This window comes from Onychostruthus taczanowskii, unplaced genomic scaffold (assembly GCF_017590055.1).
Source record: "Onychostruthus taczanowskii isolate IOZ18803 unplaced genomic scaffold, ASM1759005v1 scaffold59, whole genome shotgun sequence".
Classification (NCBI taxonomy): domain Eukaryota; kingdom Metazoa; phylum Chordata; class Aves; order Passeriformes; family Passeridae; genus Onychostruthus; species Onychostruthus taczanowskii.
Window position 1 is genome coordinate 44,930 of NW_024503568.1, and position 18,832 is coordinate 63,761.

The 18,832-nt window shown below is 41.0% G+C and overlaps 1 protein-coding gene across 1 annotated transcript in view; it reads left to right on the forward strand.

Annotated features, from left to right (window-relative positions):
• Window positions 1-18,832, forward strand: part of RAPGEF5 (Rap guanine nucleotide exchange factor 5) — a 91,065-nt gene that overhangs the window by 8,088 nt on the left and 64,145 nt on the right. The window contains exon 2 of the mRNA XM_041418220.1: window positions 18,686-18,786. Coding sequence (XP_041274154.1) covers window positions 18,686-18,786 — 101 coding nt within the window. The remainder of the gene's footprint in view (window positions 1-18,685; window positions 18,787-18,832) is intronic.

Genomic DNA, 18,832 nt, shown 5'->3' on the forward strand with positions numbered 1-18,832 from the left:
TCCCCTGCTTCTTTGTTTCTCTCCAGATTTTGAACCACTAACCTGCTTGTGTTTCTAGACTATCCAAAGGCTTACACAGAATTAATCTTATCATGTTCTCCCTTTGGAGAAGTAGAAATTACCTGTTTATTAGCTCAAAGCATCTGCTGTCTTGTTTTCTGACATCAAATTGTCCCTCTCTCCATGTGATAAATACATTTGATGATATTCTGAATGTTCTTTTCTCCATTTTTCTGATTTATGACATCAAGAAATTCCCAGTTATGCTGATAATACAGTGGATGTATCCTGCCATCTACTTCTGTACAGTTACTACTACCCTTTTTCTGGGAACTCCAAATAACAAAGGTATCTGGATCTCTCTGTTAAGTTAGGGAATTTGTTACCTAAATTCAAGAAGATAAAAAAGAAAAGTTGATAATGTTTTGAATATGTACCATGCAAATTTAGGTCAGAAATTTTAAGCAGTTTCTGAATTTCAGGAACAGTTATTTTGTCTTTCACCTTTCAGTGGTGCAGAACTTTTAAGTAATTCACGGTTTTACCAGACTTTTCTGTTGGAATTGAAACCAATCAAGGACATCTCATTTTGGCTCATGGTCTAGACCTGGCTGAAAAGAAATACCCAAGATAACTGGAAAACTTTTTGATAAGCTAGAAACCAATGGCTGTCTACCACAGCTTCCTCTTTGGAAGTTGTCTGAGATTCTGTAGTCTGCCCAGAGATCAGAGTCATGTAAAAAGAATTCAGTGCTTTAGGTACCATTTTTTTCTCTTTCTTTTTCTTCCTATTCTCCTGAATAAGCTCAGGAGGAATGTTCCATTTCATTGAAGTGAAGATTTGTGTCAGTAACACAGAAGATACCTGTTCAGTATCATTAAATAAGTGAACACATTTCTGCATGTCAAACTTTGCTTTGTTTCAAATAGAAACTACATTGGAGCAATTCTGTAGTAAGATCTGGAGTCTATGCTAAAGTCAGTGTGATTCCAGTGGCAGAATGCTCTGGAGTCGATGAGGCCTGTGTCAGGACTTCACTGGAATAAATGCTGACAGCATTTGTTGGCATCTGTTCCTGCAGGCGTGCTCTGGAGACCACCTGGAGAATGCCAGTGTGGAGACAGCCTTTCCTCTAAGATCAGCTGCCTCTCCTGTACCAGAGTCAGGCTATCTGCTCTGAGGACTTTTTGGAAAAAAAAAGTGGCAGCTGTAAAGTGGCTGTCTCTGCCTTCTTTGTTGAAACCACATACACAGCCCGAATGTAAGGACACTTTGACCTTGTATTTTTTGCAGGCTCCTTCCACACCCCCCCCCCCCCCTTTAATCATGAAACCTCCCTAAAATCTACCCCCAAACCTGTCCTTCTGCTATGGCCATTCCATCACTCACTGTGCCTCCATTTTAAAGTTTAATTCAGCCCCTGCTGATGTTAATAGATATTTTTTTGTGAGAGCAGTATATAGCCTGTAGAGTCTAAAGCTTTTGTCACACCGTAGTCATGGAAGGTGGTGGCATTTTGCAAGATGTGCTTGACACACAGCCACCTGTGGAGAATGTTGATTTGGTAGCAGTTAATACACCACTTGCATCCATTTTTCTTGGTTCTGTGTGGCAGCTCAAAGAGCAAAGGAATGAAAACCCAGGCGATTAGTGGTATTTTTGCTGACTATCTTCCTCTAAATCAAAGCAGGTATTCCCCTCTCCTTCCTCGATTAGTGCTCCTACCGCTGTGTGCAGCACCTCCTGTATTCTAATTCACAGCACATGAAAACGAGGTCTCAAGTGCATATGCACGGATTTCATTTTAACTACCCAGTGAAAAGTTTTAATTAGGTGTTTCATGTGGAAACATGAAACAGGGTTTGAAATTAGCAGTGACCTTGCGGCCTTCCTCGAATATATTTTCTGATACTGTGTGGCAGGCAGTTCCCAGCTCTTTTTGTCACTGTCTGGAGCGCGATCATCCGAGCGGGGAAGGCTCTGACGTGTGGGAGCCGCAGCAGTTGCTGGTTGCAGGAAAAAGTACTTTAGCCTCTTTTGATAGCTGGGAAAATAATAGGATGACCTAACTCAGGAAGAGCATGAATAGTAGCTGGTAATTCTTTTAACAGCTTGCTGAAGATCAAATCTGAGATGGATTTCCAGGCTCTGAACAAGGGTAAGCCCTGAACAGGGGGTGATGCTGAGCTACACAGCCCTGTTTGATCAAGGGCAGGGCCTAGAGCTCACATGCCTTTGTTGGCTGCTGTGCATCAGCTCTGTCCCCTGCCAGCCTGGCTGATGCTGCTTTCTCACTTGGAGTGCCTGGACTGAGAGCACCATCCCTCCTTTCACCTCCATTTTCCCTGGGAGGTGAGGGGATTAAACCTGTGTGTCATACCAGGAGCAGTATTCCTACTGAATCTGGTGCTGGGAGGAACAAAGACGAGCTTTGCCCTTTTTGGCAGAGTAGAGGACAAGCACGGAATGCAAATGTGCATCACCTTTTTGTTTTGGTTGCAATATCACAGTGTCTTTCCTCTTTTTAGAGGTACTAATATTTGTTCAATGAATACAGCATCAGTTTAGGCCTTTTTACAAAATACTTTTATATTTCAAGTCAGGGATTATTCACCACAGGAATGTTTAAAACAAATCTGTGGATACAAATACCACTGTTAAATCAATTTACTGTTTGTAATATATACTGTTTGGCCATATTTAGCAAGTTAATAGAGACTGGATGTGGTCAGGGTCAGAGAAGACACTAATCAGAGCTGACTAAAGTGGCCACAATTTCAGTTCTCATACGCAAAGCCTGGTTGTTCAGGCTTTGAGCTAAAAAACACATACACTCAGACCTGGGCTTCCTTGTGTGAATGGCAAATAGCTGGGTATGTACTGATGCTCTGGCTTTGTCTCCTCAGGTGAGAAACCTGAATCTTTTTAGTGGAATCCACACATTAATTCAGTCTGTCTAAATAATCTCAGTCTCTACACAGCACCTGTACTGAGCAAATCATTGGGCCATATTGATTTCTTTTAGGACTCTTGAATTTTGATGAACTTATGAAAAAGAAGCATGTGGCTTCTAAGCAGAGCTCCATCTGCAGTGGGTTCTTTACTCCTATTTCCCACAGAGACAGAAGTAAATTAAGATAGGTGGGATTTTCCTACCTGCTTTGTCATTGGCATCGCAAGATTTTTCCAACAGAGTTTGAGCAGTGCCCAGTGCTGCACTGGGAAGCTGTCAAATCCTGCTCATTGCAGATGATGGCCTTCTGCATCTGGGATCTTTCTCAGGATTTCACCAAGGATGTGGCAGAATTCTTCTCCACCAGGGAATTTGCAGTGTTGATGGTCCCCTAATTCTTCTGCAGAGACAATTGCCTATGTGTGCATGTGCTGTACATATTTATTCATTAAGCAAACTGCATACCTTGCTAAAAGCAAAGACAATCTCCTACAAAGACTACTTATGGAACTCCTTTTCACACTGTAGGATGAACCAGTCATTTAAACACACAGTTTCAGTTGTTAACATAAAGAAGATGCTTTCTCCCTGTGACCCATCTGTTCTGACAGTCCTCTCCTTCTCTTCCTCTTTTCAGATGGCATTAGGTTTTTGTCTAGCAGATTTTGAAAAGTTTCAACTTCCTTTTCTGTTCTTCAGATTAAAACCTGAGTCTTGGCCATCAGAAGGGGTGTTTGAGTAGTCAGCGTGGCTGAGAGATACTATAGATAGGTTGAAGCAGAGCCCTTTTTTAAGTCTGAACACCTGAACCACCTGAGACTTGCTTGCGGTGTCAGATTTTTAATGTGGGACACTCAAATCAGGTACTTTATTAAAAATGGCCCCTATAAATTCTTTTTTTTTTTTCCAGAGTGTGAGCTATAGCTTTCATTTCCAAGGACCCCTAAAAATGTGCCTCTCTTACTTCATTTTAGACGCTTCTTTGTAGGAATATCTGCAGGAACTGGGGGAACATGTTCCAATTTTCCAGCAGAGCTGTGGGTACGTGTGCTGGTTTGTGTGGGATCCTGCTCTGCTCTTGCACTGGGTGCTCGTGTGCTCCCTGTAACTCGTCTGTTCTCACTCTCCCATCCCCAGCTGTCACACAGACACACACATATGTATATGTGCAGTTATGACTGTCTCTTCCCTGGAGCAAAACTTAAGTTTTGTACTCAGTAGGCAAAAAGGCTACAGTTTCACCACACCACTGTCCTTTGCAGCTGCTGTAGCAATGCTCTCCAGTTCTGTCTAATATTTTTACTGGTTAATTAACTGACACATGTTTTCATTGCAGTGACATGTAAATAGTAAATATTTGCATAAGACAACAGCTATGCAGTAAATCATGCAATAACTGTTGATTTAAAATGCTATTAGTTTTTAATCTGTGTGGTGTTCAATAAGTATTAAGGATGCTCTAAGAATAAAAACAGTAAAACAAACAGCAATTTACTCATTTAAGTATGGTAGAAATTCATGTCTTACCTGCTGTAAGAAGAAACAAAAATTCAGCATTCCAGCAGAAGTATTGAAAAGCTGTAAAAGTTGCTTGACCATTATCTTGTCAAAATTAGCTCTAAAGTCATAAGCATTTGCAATCTTCCTTGTAATTCATTAATGCTGTAGTTTCTGGTGTTCCAGTGCTCTCGTGTGTGGAAAAGATCTGCATCAAATAGTTGGATGCCCAGCCTGCTTGAAAAAAATCCTATTGATTAAGGTCTAATAATGCATCCCATCCAGAGGTTCTTCATTTGGGCAATTTTGTGAATGCAGCAGAACATGCAATACCAATATGTCCTTCATCACTTTTGCTTTCATAAGAAATAATTTGTTCCAATTATTTTACTTTTTTTCCCCCCATGCACAGGTTAAGTGCTTGCTACAGCAAAACTTCTTCACTTTCCTACCTTAGACAATATATTTAATGAACTTTATTTGTATTGCCTTGTTAAGGGCAAGGAGCTAGGAACTACCTCTAAATAGACTAGAGCTTTTATGGAAATGAAAGCACCAAAGAGTTGCTTCATCATGGGAAATCACTGCCAAATGTCATGTGAGCTCTTGCTCTCCTGGCAGACACAATGTAGAGAAACATTTTCATTTTTAGCATCTTGACATTCAACTTTTTGACTTCTAATGCTTTGCCACTTTTTAGTATATGAATATTTTCCATTAAAATGTGTTGTTATGAATTTGCTTATATTGAAATAACAATTGAGATAATATAGAGATATAGATAATTAGAAACTTAGATCATGCGCTACAGAAGCATTTTAATAAGATAAATGAAAACCTGCATTTTATTTTTAGCATAGTCTAATAAGCTAAAGCTTAAAATCTGATGAATTGGCAATGATTTTGTGATTTGATATTCAGAAAGGATGTGTCCTGAATACCAAATGAATGAAAGTTACTGTGGAATATCATTGCTGCATTTTTTCACTTTGACCTTGAGAACTGGGTTGGTTTAGTGTTTTTACACTGCTAACCTTGAAACACAGTAATTGGAAAAACAGTGCTGAAGGTTAGCAGTGCTTTTTCTTGAGTTATCATAGGGGAATGGTTTGACGTTTATGGGGGTGGAGAGAAATTTTCTTCAAGATCTTCAAATAGCCTGAAAGTTTGGGTGATGACAGCAATTTAACTTATCGTTATCCTAAAAATGTCCCTCTGTGCCAGGGAAGCCTTACATGCTTCCATGATGCTTTACACAGGGAGGGTTTTGTCTGGAATAAACAGAGGTATAAGACAGAGACAACAGGCTTGTGTTTTCATTTTTTGTCTTTACTGAATGGATAGTTACACTGTAAACTGCACATTCATCACTTACACTGGAAAAAAATCCTAACATATTTCAGGAGCATTAGATAGTGATCACTTGGATTTTAGGGGAGCAGAAGAAAGTGTAAGCAACTTCTGCTTAGGTCATCTGAAAATGTAATTAATTTTATTTAAAATTTAACAGAAACCTAATGTTTTATATAGGATTTTAGACTTTGTCTTTCCCCTACCCCCCTGCCCCATACTGAGGTCTCTGTGTTTCTGATTACCTCCAATGCATGTGTTAAAATTCAAGGCATCCATAAGGCACATGTCCTCCTGACCTAGTACTGTAGTTATGATGATGCATAAAATAAATCATTGCAATTACTGAGGCAGTCTCAAGCACTTAGTAACTCATGGAATTGCTTCTTGAAACATGACTGCACTGAAGAAAGGATCATTAGTTATTTCCCTGGAATACTTGGATATTGTAACCCTCTCCACAGGGTTCTATTAGGGAGTTAAGACCTGGTCGTCTGTCCATACATCTCATTTTATGTTTCTGTTACTCAAATGCCCTGTGAGAGATGGTGAATTCCAGACTGTGTGTCTTCTTCACCCACAGCATCTCCTTATCTAGCAAAGTTCAGGTCAAATAGTAAATGGCCAACCACGTGGGAAGGAAGAACCCAGCAATGACAAAGTAAACAGGTTTAAGAAGTAATTTCTGGAAGGACTTATGAGAGAAGGCAGATTTATGAGATTTATCACATAATTTCCTGAGCAGGGAGAAAGAAGTTGACTAGATGAGATCTTACGGTTATACATGAAAAGGATGTAGCTGTAGAAAGCTATATAAATTGTTTGAAGCTATGATGGTCATGGAGGAATCAAAGCTAGAAATGGGGGAAGGGAAGCCAGGATCAGAGATACGTGAGTTTCAGTATTCCTTGGGTGGCATAATAGGTGTTGGCAGTGTCTAAGTAGTCTGTAGTATGTCATCTGAAAGTAATGGGATGTGATGAGAGAAGAAGAATGGGATCAAAAGATATGTCAGTGGAAAATTGCAGCCTGCAGCGAAGCCTTTGTTGGTTGAAGAAATCACTGTGCATACAGTATGATATCAGAAGCTGGTAAGTGGCATCATGGAGTGTCACTCTCTCCCTGTAGGTAACACCAGCTTGCTCAGGAGGAGATACTTCAAGGAAGGAGAAGGGGAGTGACCCAAGGGAGATTGTTTGGGAACCTGGTGTCAATGCTGCCCCTTATGGTGAATTTAATGGAAGAGAGAAGGAGCCTTATGGAGGCATGATAGTGGCTGAAGAACAGCTGGAGAAGGGCAGCTAGAGAAGGGAAGTACAGTGAAAAGCCCAGTGGCTGATGGGTGAGCTGAGAGTTTATGGATGGGACGGTCAGTAGAGCAACGTGGTCTGAGGGGTTGTTCTGAAGACAGCTGTCCCCTACCATGTGGAGAAGGGAAGGCTCTGTCAGGCCGAGCTGGTATGTTAGGTGCTGATAATATCAGAGCCTGGCAAAACGTGCAGCAGCCTGGCTAAGGGTAGATCAGATGTCCTGGTTTTGGAGGCAGCAACATCCCTCAGAAGGGTGGAGCAGATGGCTGGAGGCAGCAACAGCTCCGCTGTGATGTGCTGCTGCATGTCTGGCAGCGTCCATGCTGGCAGCAGGGCTTTTCTTTCCAGTGCTGTTGTGAATGGTCCTCTGGTGCAGGGGGTACAACTTGAGTTTGAGGTACCCTGGCATTGTAAGGTTTTGTGGTCTTGACTGAGGCAAATCCCAGCAAAACATTCAATATTTGATTTTTTTTCCCCCCGTATTTCTTCCTATTCTAATGATAGAGCTTGTTAAATCTCCCCACGCAAAAATAACACTTTGGATTGCTTCTGTCAACTTTTTGCAGAAGAGACAGTGAAATCTGGACTATGCCACAGTTCTGCATGCGTTCCTCCACAGAGGAACTATTCCCTGCGGAGGAGGTCACACAAGGAGGCAGATGAGTGTTTACTCAGGATGCCTTGCATCTCATTGCAGATACAATGTGATTTACTAGTTGCCATGGTAACAGTGCTTTTTTCATTCCATAACTTGAATAAATGTTGAGGTTGCCCTTGGTATAACTAACTTAGCTCCCTTCTAAAGTTGGGCACGATTGTATTATCTAAGGAAAGCAGTGAGGAGACTCCCAACATTCCTACTGAAATTAATTTTGAGCATGTAGGCACACAACAAGCAGGCACATGATCCCATCAGGCACAAAATAAAGAGTAAATTAATATATGATTATCTAAAATTATAAAATATAAAGAAATATAAAATGTTGCTTCATAATGTCGTGTCATACATTTTGCTGTAATTTGTATTGTTTGTGACACTTTGCTTTTCTTCAATACATGAAAACTAATTTAACCATTTTATAGCATTTTCTTTATATAGGTATGCAAAAAAGCACTTTTCTTCTTTTTCCTTGCTGTAATCCTGCAATAAAATTCCTTTATTTCTTGGGTGCTACAACCTCCAGTTCTGAATTAATTGTTGCTGACAAGAATTGATTGTTAACCTGCTCTTTCCCACCTCCCTTATTCTTTTATGGGTTTTTTTTTCTTAAGTGTGGACAACATTGTACCAAAACAAATAAAAAAAATGGATCCTTTAATTTGCTCCTGTGCATGTAACATTAGAAAAAAAATTCTAGATAGAAGCAGCCTGATTTTTCTCATTTCTATAGTTACTATTGACACCAGTGAATATTTTATCCTGCATAATAAATGCAGAATCACATCTCCTGCTATTAGGTGGAAGGAATGAGTTTTATTTTTCATTCTAGCTCCTTTTTCCTTTTTTTTTTTTGGCAGCTTTATTGCATGCTCTACACATTTCTGTCTACTTAGGATCTGTTATCAAGTCTGTGAGCGACTAGTGGCTTATCTATGTTTGAATGATTTAGATTCATGAATTAATTAGCAAGAAAAGAACCATTAGAAAGCATTAGTAAAAAGGCTGGTGATTTCAGGCTATTTTGGAGAAAATTAGAACTGTCAGCCAAACCCAACAAAATTGTAGCCATTGTGATTCAAAAGAAATCACTGTATTATGTCTAAATTAGTTGAAAACAACCACCAAACCACAGGATATGAATTCTATTTTGTGATGACTGCTATTGGTCTAGAAGTTAAATAAAGTGTTTTGATTTTAAACATTAGCTTTGGATTGTTGTTGTTGGTTTTTTGGGGTTTTTTGCTCCTTTACTCAGTGCTTTTTCACACTTGTGGTTAAATGTCAGTGCATTTGAGAGAGTTTGATTCTGGAGTTCTTGAGAATGAGCTTGAGCTTTATATAGTATTCTCAGTTTTAGAGAACCTTTTTCTTAAGCCTTTTATGAGGTCAGAACCAGCACCTGACCTTTGCTGAGTACTCTTTTTTGAAAAATTATAAAATTATCTGCATCATTCCTTGAGCATAACACTTCAACAAAAAGATATATGCCTTACAGTGATAAATGTAATGAGCAGCAATTGGCAAATTTTAACCTTCCTAGTTTGCAATTGTGGCTTATAATGGGAATAGTGTACAAATTTTATTTTATTTTTATTGGTATTATAGACAAAAGCCAAGCGACAAAGTTCTCTCAAAGACAGTAAGGGGATAAGTGATTTTTTAAAAATAATATTTTGATACACACCTAATATGAATTAGAGTGAAAGACAAAGAAAGGCATCATCTGTCTTGTCTGCTTGACTTAGAAGCTGTATGTGTTCAGAACTGGTAATTAGAGCAATATAAGGCTGACAGTGTCATATATTTACTGCCATCTCTCTTCCATTCCTTCAGGAGATCTTATTTATCACTGCTTCCATTGTAAAGGTTGTAAGGCCTTTGTACATGTGTCCTTACCAAGGTGAATATTATTCTACATTAATAAATTAAATCTACTAATGTTAGCGAGCTGTGTTCTGCAGTTCTCATTCTTGAGTGAAAGCTGTATGAGGGCTGCCAGAGAAGTCAAGTTCCAGCCCTGTTAGATGTTAATCAAGTTGTTATCTATTTCCTCTCATACGCCAGTAATTTCTAGAACTTCACCCATCTGATTTTAGCATTATTCTGTCAAGTAGAATTTCTGTATATCTACACATTTATCTACATATATCTACATTTTTCTTTCCCTGAGCCATATGATAATAGTAGTATGTGTCATCAGTCCTAGTGTACCCAGGTTAAATCTGCACTCCTCCTTGAAGCCTTGGCACTCCTCCCCCCTTCCTGGCTGAAACATAAGTCCTGCAGTTTTTATATGATTTCCCTCCTGCTCTTCACTGCAGCTAAGGCTTGAACCACTGCCACTAACATCACTGAATATACTGTTACAGTGTCTTCCAGAGTCTCCTCCAGATAGCTGGGGGATTGAACTGTTGTTTCATCTATATATTCCTATTCTATTCTATTCTATTCTATTCTATTCTATTCTATTCTATTCTATTCTATTCTGTTCTATATCACAAAAGGAGATACGTGCATCTGGTCTTCGAGTTTTTGTCCTGAAGGAAACTTTACATTCTGGGGAGGAAAACAGTTCTGATTCTGGTGAAAATAATACAGTTGCAAAACTCTCTTAGGGCAGAAATATAAATTGAATTTTCCTGACACTTACCTTGGGACCTGGACCCCCAGGCCTGTTGAGCTCCTGTGTGGCAGGGGATGCAGAATCCCTGCCAGCCTGGGGTGGGCAGTATGTGCAGGCAGTGGGGAAACCTGGCTGGCTGCTTTCTGTTCAAACTGACATGTTCTGGCACAGTTTCAGTTGTACTGAATTCATATTTTTTCAGTGAAAATAAAAAGATTCATTGGGAAATTTCCAACCAGCTCCATACCCCACTACATTAATTGCAAGGCCACTGGAGGGCATGGTTGGCATCTGCCCCATTTGTTCTAGTCATGTTAATTCGCCCTGGTGTGGTGCAGGTTTTTCTACAAATACAGAAGCTCTAAGCCTCCAATTCTTCTGTATACTGACATTTTTTCAAGTAAATGCTGTTCTGCCAGCTGTGAGAGGATGAGATAATATTAATACTATCATACCATCTTCTGCCTTGCTTCACTCCCTTCCTCTTTCTTTTTTCCCCTCTGTTTTTGTACAGTTGCAGAGAGAAGGTCTCCTCAGTTGTCCTTGCCAAGGTGGTAGCTCTCTGTCAGGCTGTCAGATTTACTCACTAATATCTAGGAAGAGTGTGTGCTCCAAGAAAGGGAAAACTGAAATGCATAGCCTTCAGTTGTTGTGAGAAGACATTTCTCATTAACCAACAAAGAGTTGTGGAGTGTTGAGGTTATGATGACATTACTTCGGTGGTTGTGACACCAGTAAGGTTTTTCTTCATATTATTTTAGAAAGTGTGCCCTTTTTCCTGTGTTAGAGGTTCCTTCCTTTCATTAAAGCCCAATCCTTAAACTGTTCTCACCTTAGATATATTTAGAGGAAACTGGGGGCCAGTCAGGGGTTGGAACAATTTGGTCTCTGTTTAGGACACTTCTTGAATGTCCAAACAGTGTATCTGCAACTGTACTGCAGCTCAGCACCATCAAAGTGTGCCACAGGGAAGTGTACACCAGGATTCCTGTTTTCAGTCATGGATTTTCCAAAGAATATTAAGGGTTTTTTTCTTTTTAACTGTGAACGCTCTGGTGGTTGGACTTCATCTTTAAGGTCTTTTCCAACATAAACAATTCTATGATTCTATGAAAAGCTTCATGACGTTCCTCTTTTTTCACTTTTGCTTTTCTTTAACTACACAAACTTCTTTCATATTTTCAAGTGGCCTGCACAATGAATCCCCCCCACCTGCTTGTAGTTGAACCACTGCTTGGGAACCTCATGTAACTGAGTTTTTCAGGTTTTTTTCCCTTAGGACCTGACTGCAGCCCTTCAGCTCACATAAGGGCTTGCATTTAGCAGTGCCCTATTCCCATGAGCAGTTTCTTTCTTCTTAGTAATAGAGAAAGCAGAAATAATCCTACTCTCAGCAGTTTTGGGATTACAGGCAAAAATTGTGTTCCTTGATGTATGACTGTGCAGGGATATTAATCTTTTCCCTGATGCCTGTTGTCTGTCATGTCTGTCTTACCAGCATTGTCCTTTTGACCCCTCTACAAGGATAACTTGTTATTAACGTTGTCTTTGCTGCGGATGCTCAGTATGCAGATGACAGCACCAACAGTTTTTCTAAAAGGGCTTGTTCTGTGCATTATCAGACACAGTATTCAAAACTGGCTTCAGCAACAAAGGATTTTGATTTTTTTTTCCCCCGCGTTGTGGCTTGTGCCCATTTTATCACCATTTGTGTAGCTGATAAATTCAGAGGAGGTTGTGCTAAGCCCAATGTTGTTGTTGTGCATTTGTCAGACTGATATAGCTCAGTGTGAGACCACTAGGAAGTTTTGGTACAATGCCTGGGTGCTTTTTCCTGAAGGGAGGTTGTGGTTGAAAATTTAGAGTGTTTTATGGTTTTATAGACTAGCCAGAAGTCCCTGAGAGCCAGAACAAAATCACTGTGTGAGGCATTTTAATGTCATTAGTCGATTTCTACCAGTATCCTGTGATTAGCCCACTTTCATTAAAGGATTTAACAACTGCAGGGGAAAACAAAAATATTAGAGTTCAGAGAACTGGGGAAAAGATAATGACATCAGAAAAAATAATAAAATGCAATATGTATATCCTATGAGCCGTATTTTGTAGTGAAATGAAATAACACAGCCTAGGTAATTTTTTTTTTTTATGCTTAAGAATTCACATATGACAAACCTCTGTTGATGGTCCTGCAGTCCTTTAAGGTAATTTTTCCCTTGATATTTGGAAGAAACAGTGCAACTTGCAACTTCAAAACAAGCAGTCCCATTGAAAATGTTTCATGTTTTGATATTTTAAATTGAGGTAGAGTAGAAACTATTTTTTAATTTTCATCTTTCTAAAATTAAGAGAGGGCAACCACTGCTGAAAAAATACTGGCCTCCTCCTTACTGGTCTCCTCCTTGGTGGGGTTGAGCTGTACTGGTAACTTTGAAACCTTTTCTCCTGTGGTAGTTGAAAGTGAATCAAATATCTTAATACAGATTTTGATCTCTCTTGAAACTCTGTGAAATGCAGTAACATATTCTGAGATGGATTATCCACAGAGATCAGAGATATTGTCATCTACCCTCACGTTAATTGTGATCTGTTAATTTCCTTTTTTTTTTTTTTTTTTTGTCAAATGAAGGGGAACAGGCTGCGAAGAATGGAGTAATTTTTGTACATGTTTGTACTTTGCTGACTTTAGATCTAATTTTGCAGTTTCCACAATAACAGATTCCAGGGAGAAACACAGGGAAGTGTAAGAAGGTGATCCTCTTTAGTCTTGATAGAAGTTGTCTGAAAGTGTTTCTTAGACCTGTTAAGAGAATGTTTTGTTGTATTTCTTTTTTTTTTTCCTTTCCCTTTCTTTTATGTTTGCAGTATAAATGTGCCTATATTTTATAGCCAGGACTCACCTCATTGTCTGTTATTAGCACTATCAAATGTCTCACATTGTAAGACTTCACTTCTAGGACTTGTTGCATGTTTTCTGTTTATTCTGAAAGGTATCTGCATCAGCCTATGCAATTCTATATGAAAAATGCAGTCAACATTGTTCAGAAGCAGCTAAGAGTGAAGTTAGGGGTAAATCCCGTTTTGCTATATTAAAAAAAAAAATTGGCAGTAGTTCTCTGAAAAGCTCTTATGCCCTTATTATTCTCAGGTGAGATCTGAAATTCCTTTGTGTTTTTTTTGCCATCTTCATAAATATTTGCCCAAATATGACCTGAGTTAGAGGCCAAAAAATGCAGTTTGCACAAGCTCTGCAAAGAGTTTCTAGAGCTCTGGAGGTTAATATTTGAAGGCTCTGGAAGCTCCAAGCATGCTTCAGCCTGAGCTGCAAAGGGTTTTCTGTACAGCTGCAGCTCCTGGCTGTTACAACCAGAACATCCTTGTAGGGTGTAATGAGCCAGGATGGAGATTTAACTCTGTCACTTTTGGTGTGTCCAACCTAGTCCTCAGTGAGCAGGTTTGGGGACCTCAGTGCCATATTGCAAAGGCCTTTTTCCTTAGCTTGGACCCAGTCTCAGAGTTAAGTTTCAACATACACTGAACAAGGAGGAGTTGTAGGGATGGAGCAGGACAGAGTGGAAAAAAAAAGTGTTTTATTCAAAGGAACTACATTAGATAATACAAAGATTACCAGCCAGTGTTTCTCAGTTTCTTGAATTATGTCTTTTTCATGTTCTTCTTTTGCATGGATAGTATATGCCAGAGATATTATAATATCCAAGCAAAAAGACACCTGCCCAGCAAAACAGTCAGTCTTTGGAGATGAGGATCTTGTTATTTTGTGGCTTTTGTTAAGCTCTGTCACCAATTTGAGGACTTTCCCTGCATGCACAGTCAAAGCTTGTTCTTATGACCCCACTTCTGCTCTTGTGTTCACACTGCTTGGATATGTTCCTGTGTGCGCAGGGCAGCTCCTTAAATTCGTTGAGAGGAGCAGTCTCCTCTTCAGAGCACAAACAACCCTGGGAATCCTCTGCGTACACCTTTTCCTGTACCTCTCAAGGGCATGACCTGGCACCAGCATCAAAAGACATAGAGGCAGAAGTGATTGACATTATCTGATTGTGTTGAGTCAGTTTTACCAAATTATGCTAGGAAAACAAAATGTTCCTGCCCTCTATAACTGCTAGAAGAGGCAATTTCTTTGTCATTTAATGTGATTTTGAAACAGATAGTCTGTGTAAAGTCTGCTTTGTTGCATGTTGTCCAAAGAAAGTTCTCTTTGCCTTTGCTTAGTTGTTTGGCAGCAGGAAAATCTGTCTGTGCATTGGATTTTCCATGCTCCATTAAGTTTATAGGTACCTTATAGGTTATCTCTTATTTCCTGTATTATTTTTTTACCCACTGAAACCGGCAGTGTGTGAATCTGTCTGGCTCTGGTATTGGCTGGGTAGCTCTGGGTCTGACCCCTTTTAAAAAAAAGCAGGTGAAGAGATGTTGGACAAAAGTTCTGTCATTGGGAAGTGCATAGTTTGCATTGTTGGTTAGGGATGTTCCAACATAACAGGCACTTTAGTAATGCGTAACATAGATACAGAAATTAATCTTTGCACAGTTGTCCTGTCCTCGAGAAATTATGTGAAAATGGATTTTCTTTTCAGTGAAGCAGGCTTCTGAATATACTGTCTGTTGCAGAGCATAATTTTTTTTCTGTTAGAAAGCTGGTGGAAAGAAGAGCAGCTATTTCTAGCAGTGGAGGTTTCTCACAGGAAGAGAGGAGGCAGTGCATTCTGGGTGTTGGATCCTTTTTTAATTAATTAAAAGGCCAAACTCAGGAATGCAAGGAACACAGAAATATCCCTGATACCAAAGTTACCAGTTGCTTTGGCCAGAGATTGGGTTTTCCCTGCCAATTGCAAATAACCCAGAAACCTAATGGCTTCCATAAGGAAGCCAGCCCACTGAGGCTGTTTTCAACAAAGCCATAGATTCCTTCTGCTTCCTTCTTCCTCTGTGCTAACTCAGGGGGTCATATTCCTGCTCATGCAAAGGGTAACTCACAAGTCGAGGCCCGCTAAGCAATGACTTCCAGCTGTTTCATTCCTATAAGCATATAAATATTTATACCACCCCAGGGTTCCTTTCATGCTGAAAATAAAGGTAGCACTTGTCTGCTGTTAAAATATATTACCCAGGAGATAAATGGCTTACCTCAGTATTAGGAAGATGGATGAGAGGAGTGGAAAATTGGCTATAATATTGGTTGGAAGATCCACTGAGTCCAGAGAACCTTGCTGTTTACTTGAAACTCCTGCTGGGAACTGACATCGAGGTTGATAGTGCTGTGTTTAGCTATCAAGAGATGATTAATTAAAAGCTGTAATAAATGTGAAATATAGAGGCTGACAGATGCAGAGCTAGCTAAATTTCCTTGTGATGGGTAATGTGCACCATGGATTGATTATAACATCCTAACAGGATGTAAATGGTGCTTTTGAAGGTACAGATGAGACAGGGAGAGTGCACATAAGGCCTCATGTAAAGTGAGATGGCAGTTTACCCCTGTGGCATTTTGGTGCTCTACCCCTTTCTGTCCCACCTCAACTCCAAATTTATTCTGATCAAGGGTGCTGTAATTTCCTACCCACTGCCCTGCAGCACAGTAAATATCAGATAGGCAGTGTGGGGGCTCAAGTTCAGGTGCCAGTGTAGTGTCACCCAAGCGAACTGGGATGCTGTGGTGGCCTCTCTGCCCCGATCCTTCTGCCCGGCCATAAAATGAGAGCTGGTGATGCTGTGCCTCTGCTCCCCTGCACGGCCGGCGCGGGTTGCCAGGGCTGTGTGAAGGTCTGGAAAACTGCTGGAAGGCTTCGTTGTTAATTGGAAGCGTGATGAGAACGTCTCTCGAGTCAGTGTGCTGACTCCCAGGGACTCTGCCAGGGTGCTGCCTTGCTCTTCAGTACACGCTGCTGTCACTTGGGGGCCCCTGGCATCCTCCTCATCTGTCACTGGCTTTAGACGGAGCATGCTGAGAACAGCTTGGTTTTCTTCCAGCAAGAATTATTTCACGGACCATTCCAGGTTCTGGTAAATGAAGCGTGCCTTGATGTCATTTTAGAGTAATATCTGTATTGAAATCGGGAATTGTGAAAATATGTAGGACTTGCCTATGTGCTTTGCTTTGTTCAGGTTAATTGTATTGGCTTGTTGTATGATTAAAGGGCCTGACTGAACACAAAAATATGTCATGTATAAGTGGAGGTTTAATGAAATAGTAATTCTTCCCTTAAAGTGAGATTGTTTTTGATGTAAGACAGAAAAATAAAGAAATTCTCTATTCCTCTCCTTTTTTTGAGGAAATATTTATTATAGGTAATGAAAATCCATCTTGAACCCAATTGGCCTTCGTTTTGCCCAATTTTTGATAAAATAGAGTGATTTTTCTCTTCCTTGAATTTGCTAAAAGAGGCAAGAAGAAGAGGAAGAGTCTTATGAAAATCTTACCATTGGGGCACTTTATGCTGTAAATTTGCAAATATCTTTTGAAAATATTTTTTGAAAATATCTCTGCCTAGTGAGATGCTGAAGGGGAAACACTGTCTTCCACACCAACCATTGTTAATGTCCTTTCAGTATGAAAGAGCTTTCACCCTCCCAGTGCTCCCTGTTGACTTGCTGCCAGCTGCTCATGTATGTAATGTATATGGGTGTGCTTAAAATCCATTCCCATCTATGAGGAGATAGATGGCTTGTACAAATACAGCACCATACATCACATACATTCTCCATATGTGCTGCAGTTTGGAATGTCAGTGAGCACAGGGAAATGAGGATCAGGGCTATTTTAGAGGATGGAAATGCCAGAGAAGAGACAGAGAAATGGAGCGATTTATTTGTTTGGATAAATCTCCCTTTTACTGAATTGCTTTAATGCTATGCCTGTTCTTCCTCTCCTTCTCTTTTGCTGCTTCTTTCATTGCAGTTTTTCAAATGTGTAGGCAACAAAAAACCATGGCCAGTGAAATGAAAGATTACAATTATGCATCAGTATTCCTGTAACACGGCTGCTCAATAATGTCTCCTGGGAGTGTTACAATGAATATCTGACATTAATTGGCTCAGTACCTGTATGTCTGACCTTGCAGAAATTTAATAGATCAATTCTACATGTTCTTTACTGACAAAGAAAACTTCTTCAGGGCAGGGGCTGAATCTTTGGGCATGCCTGCACCACAGTGACAACCAGAAGTACCAGTTAGATTCACTGGGTCTCAGAATAAAAAAAATAAAATAGCAGAAAGAGGAATCATAAAGTGGTTTATCTCCCTTGTTTTGCCAAGGTAGCTCTGTTCCTTAACAATTTTTAGCCCATTTGAAGTCTTTCTCACTGCTGGATACTGTACACTTCATGCACAAATGCTGTTTTCTCTTCTTTGAGTATTACACGTACGGCCTTCATATGTGTGATTGACATACTGAACAGTATAACTAAGCCAGGTCAGAATAAAAGGAACAGCACCTACTGGGATGTACTCGCATTGAAACAGCTGTCTCTTTTGTGTCGCTCACTCTGCGGTGACTGAGTGTGCCATGAGGATCTCGCAGGGGGCTGCGCGCCGCTCTCCGGCAGCCGCCGTGTTTCACTGCGCCCTGCTCAGTCAGCAGCAAGCCCTCATCTCCCGCACTGCTCAGTCAGCTGCCTTCGGCAGCGCTGGGGATGTGGGCTGCGTGTGCACAAATGGATCATGGTTCACCTCCCTTCCGTTTCAGGGAGCGGGCAGGGAGAAAGTCGGTGCACAAACCGCAGCTCGGCCAAAATTCACGCACACGGCTGTAACTGGGCTGAACTTTCTGTGGGGGTGTTTGTTTCCCAAGTTAAAAAGTTGCTGAAAAGAAGGGAGATCCGTACACCGAGTATTTTAGGAGATGCTCAGAGGTACACGTTACATGCCTGCCCCACTGTTTGTATTGCCTTTACTGAAGCACAGGAGAGAAGGTTTACAGAAGGTGTATTCTGACTATTACTGGCGTGCTCGGGAGCACTTGCCGCTTTCAGACTATTGTTACCTGTCCCCTGCTTTGTTCTACTGTCTGGGAATTAAACAAGCCATCACCTTGCGGACACGGAAACCCGCATATTCAAAGCCCCACTCCCACTGGCTTCTGTGAATTAAAATCCAACACACGGAGCCCAGTGCTTCTCACAAAGGCAGCCCGTTCCGCCTCCCTGTCCCGGGGTGCAAAGAGCCCCCTCCCCAGTTTAAGCCCGCGGGCGGCGGGATGGCAGCCCCAGCCCCGACCCCGGCGGGCACTGACCGCGCTCTCTCTGTCCCTCTCTCCCTGCGCACGGAAGGTGGACGATGGAGGCGGCGAGCGGGCGCGGGGGGCGGCCGGCGCGGCGCTGGTGCTGCGGAAGGTGTGGTCACGCAGCCCGGCCCCCGAGCGGCGCGGGAGGTAAGGCTTCCGCGGCTCCGGGCGTGCGGGGCTGGGCCGGCCGGGC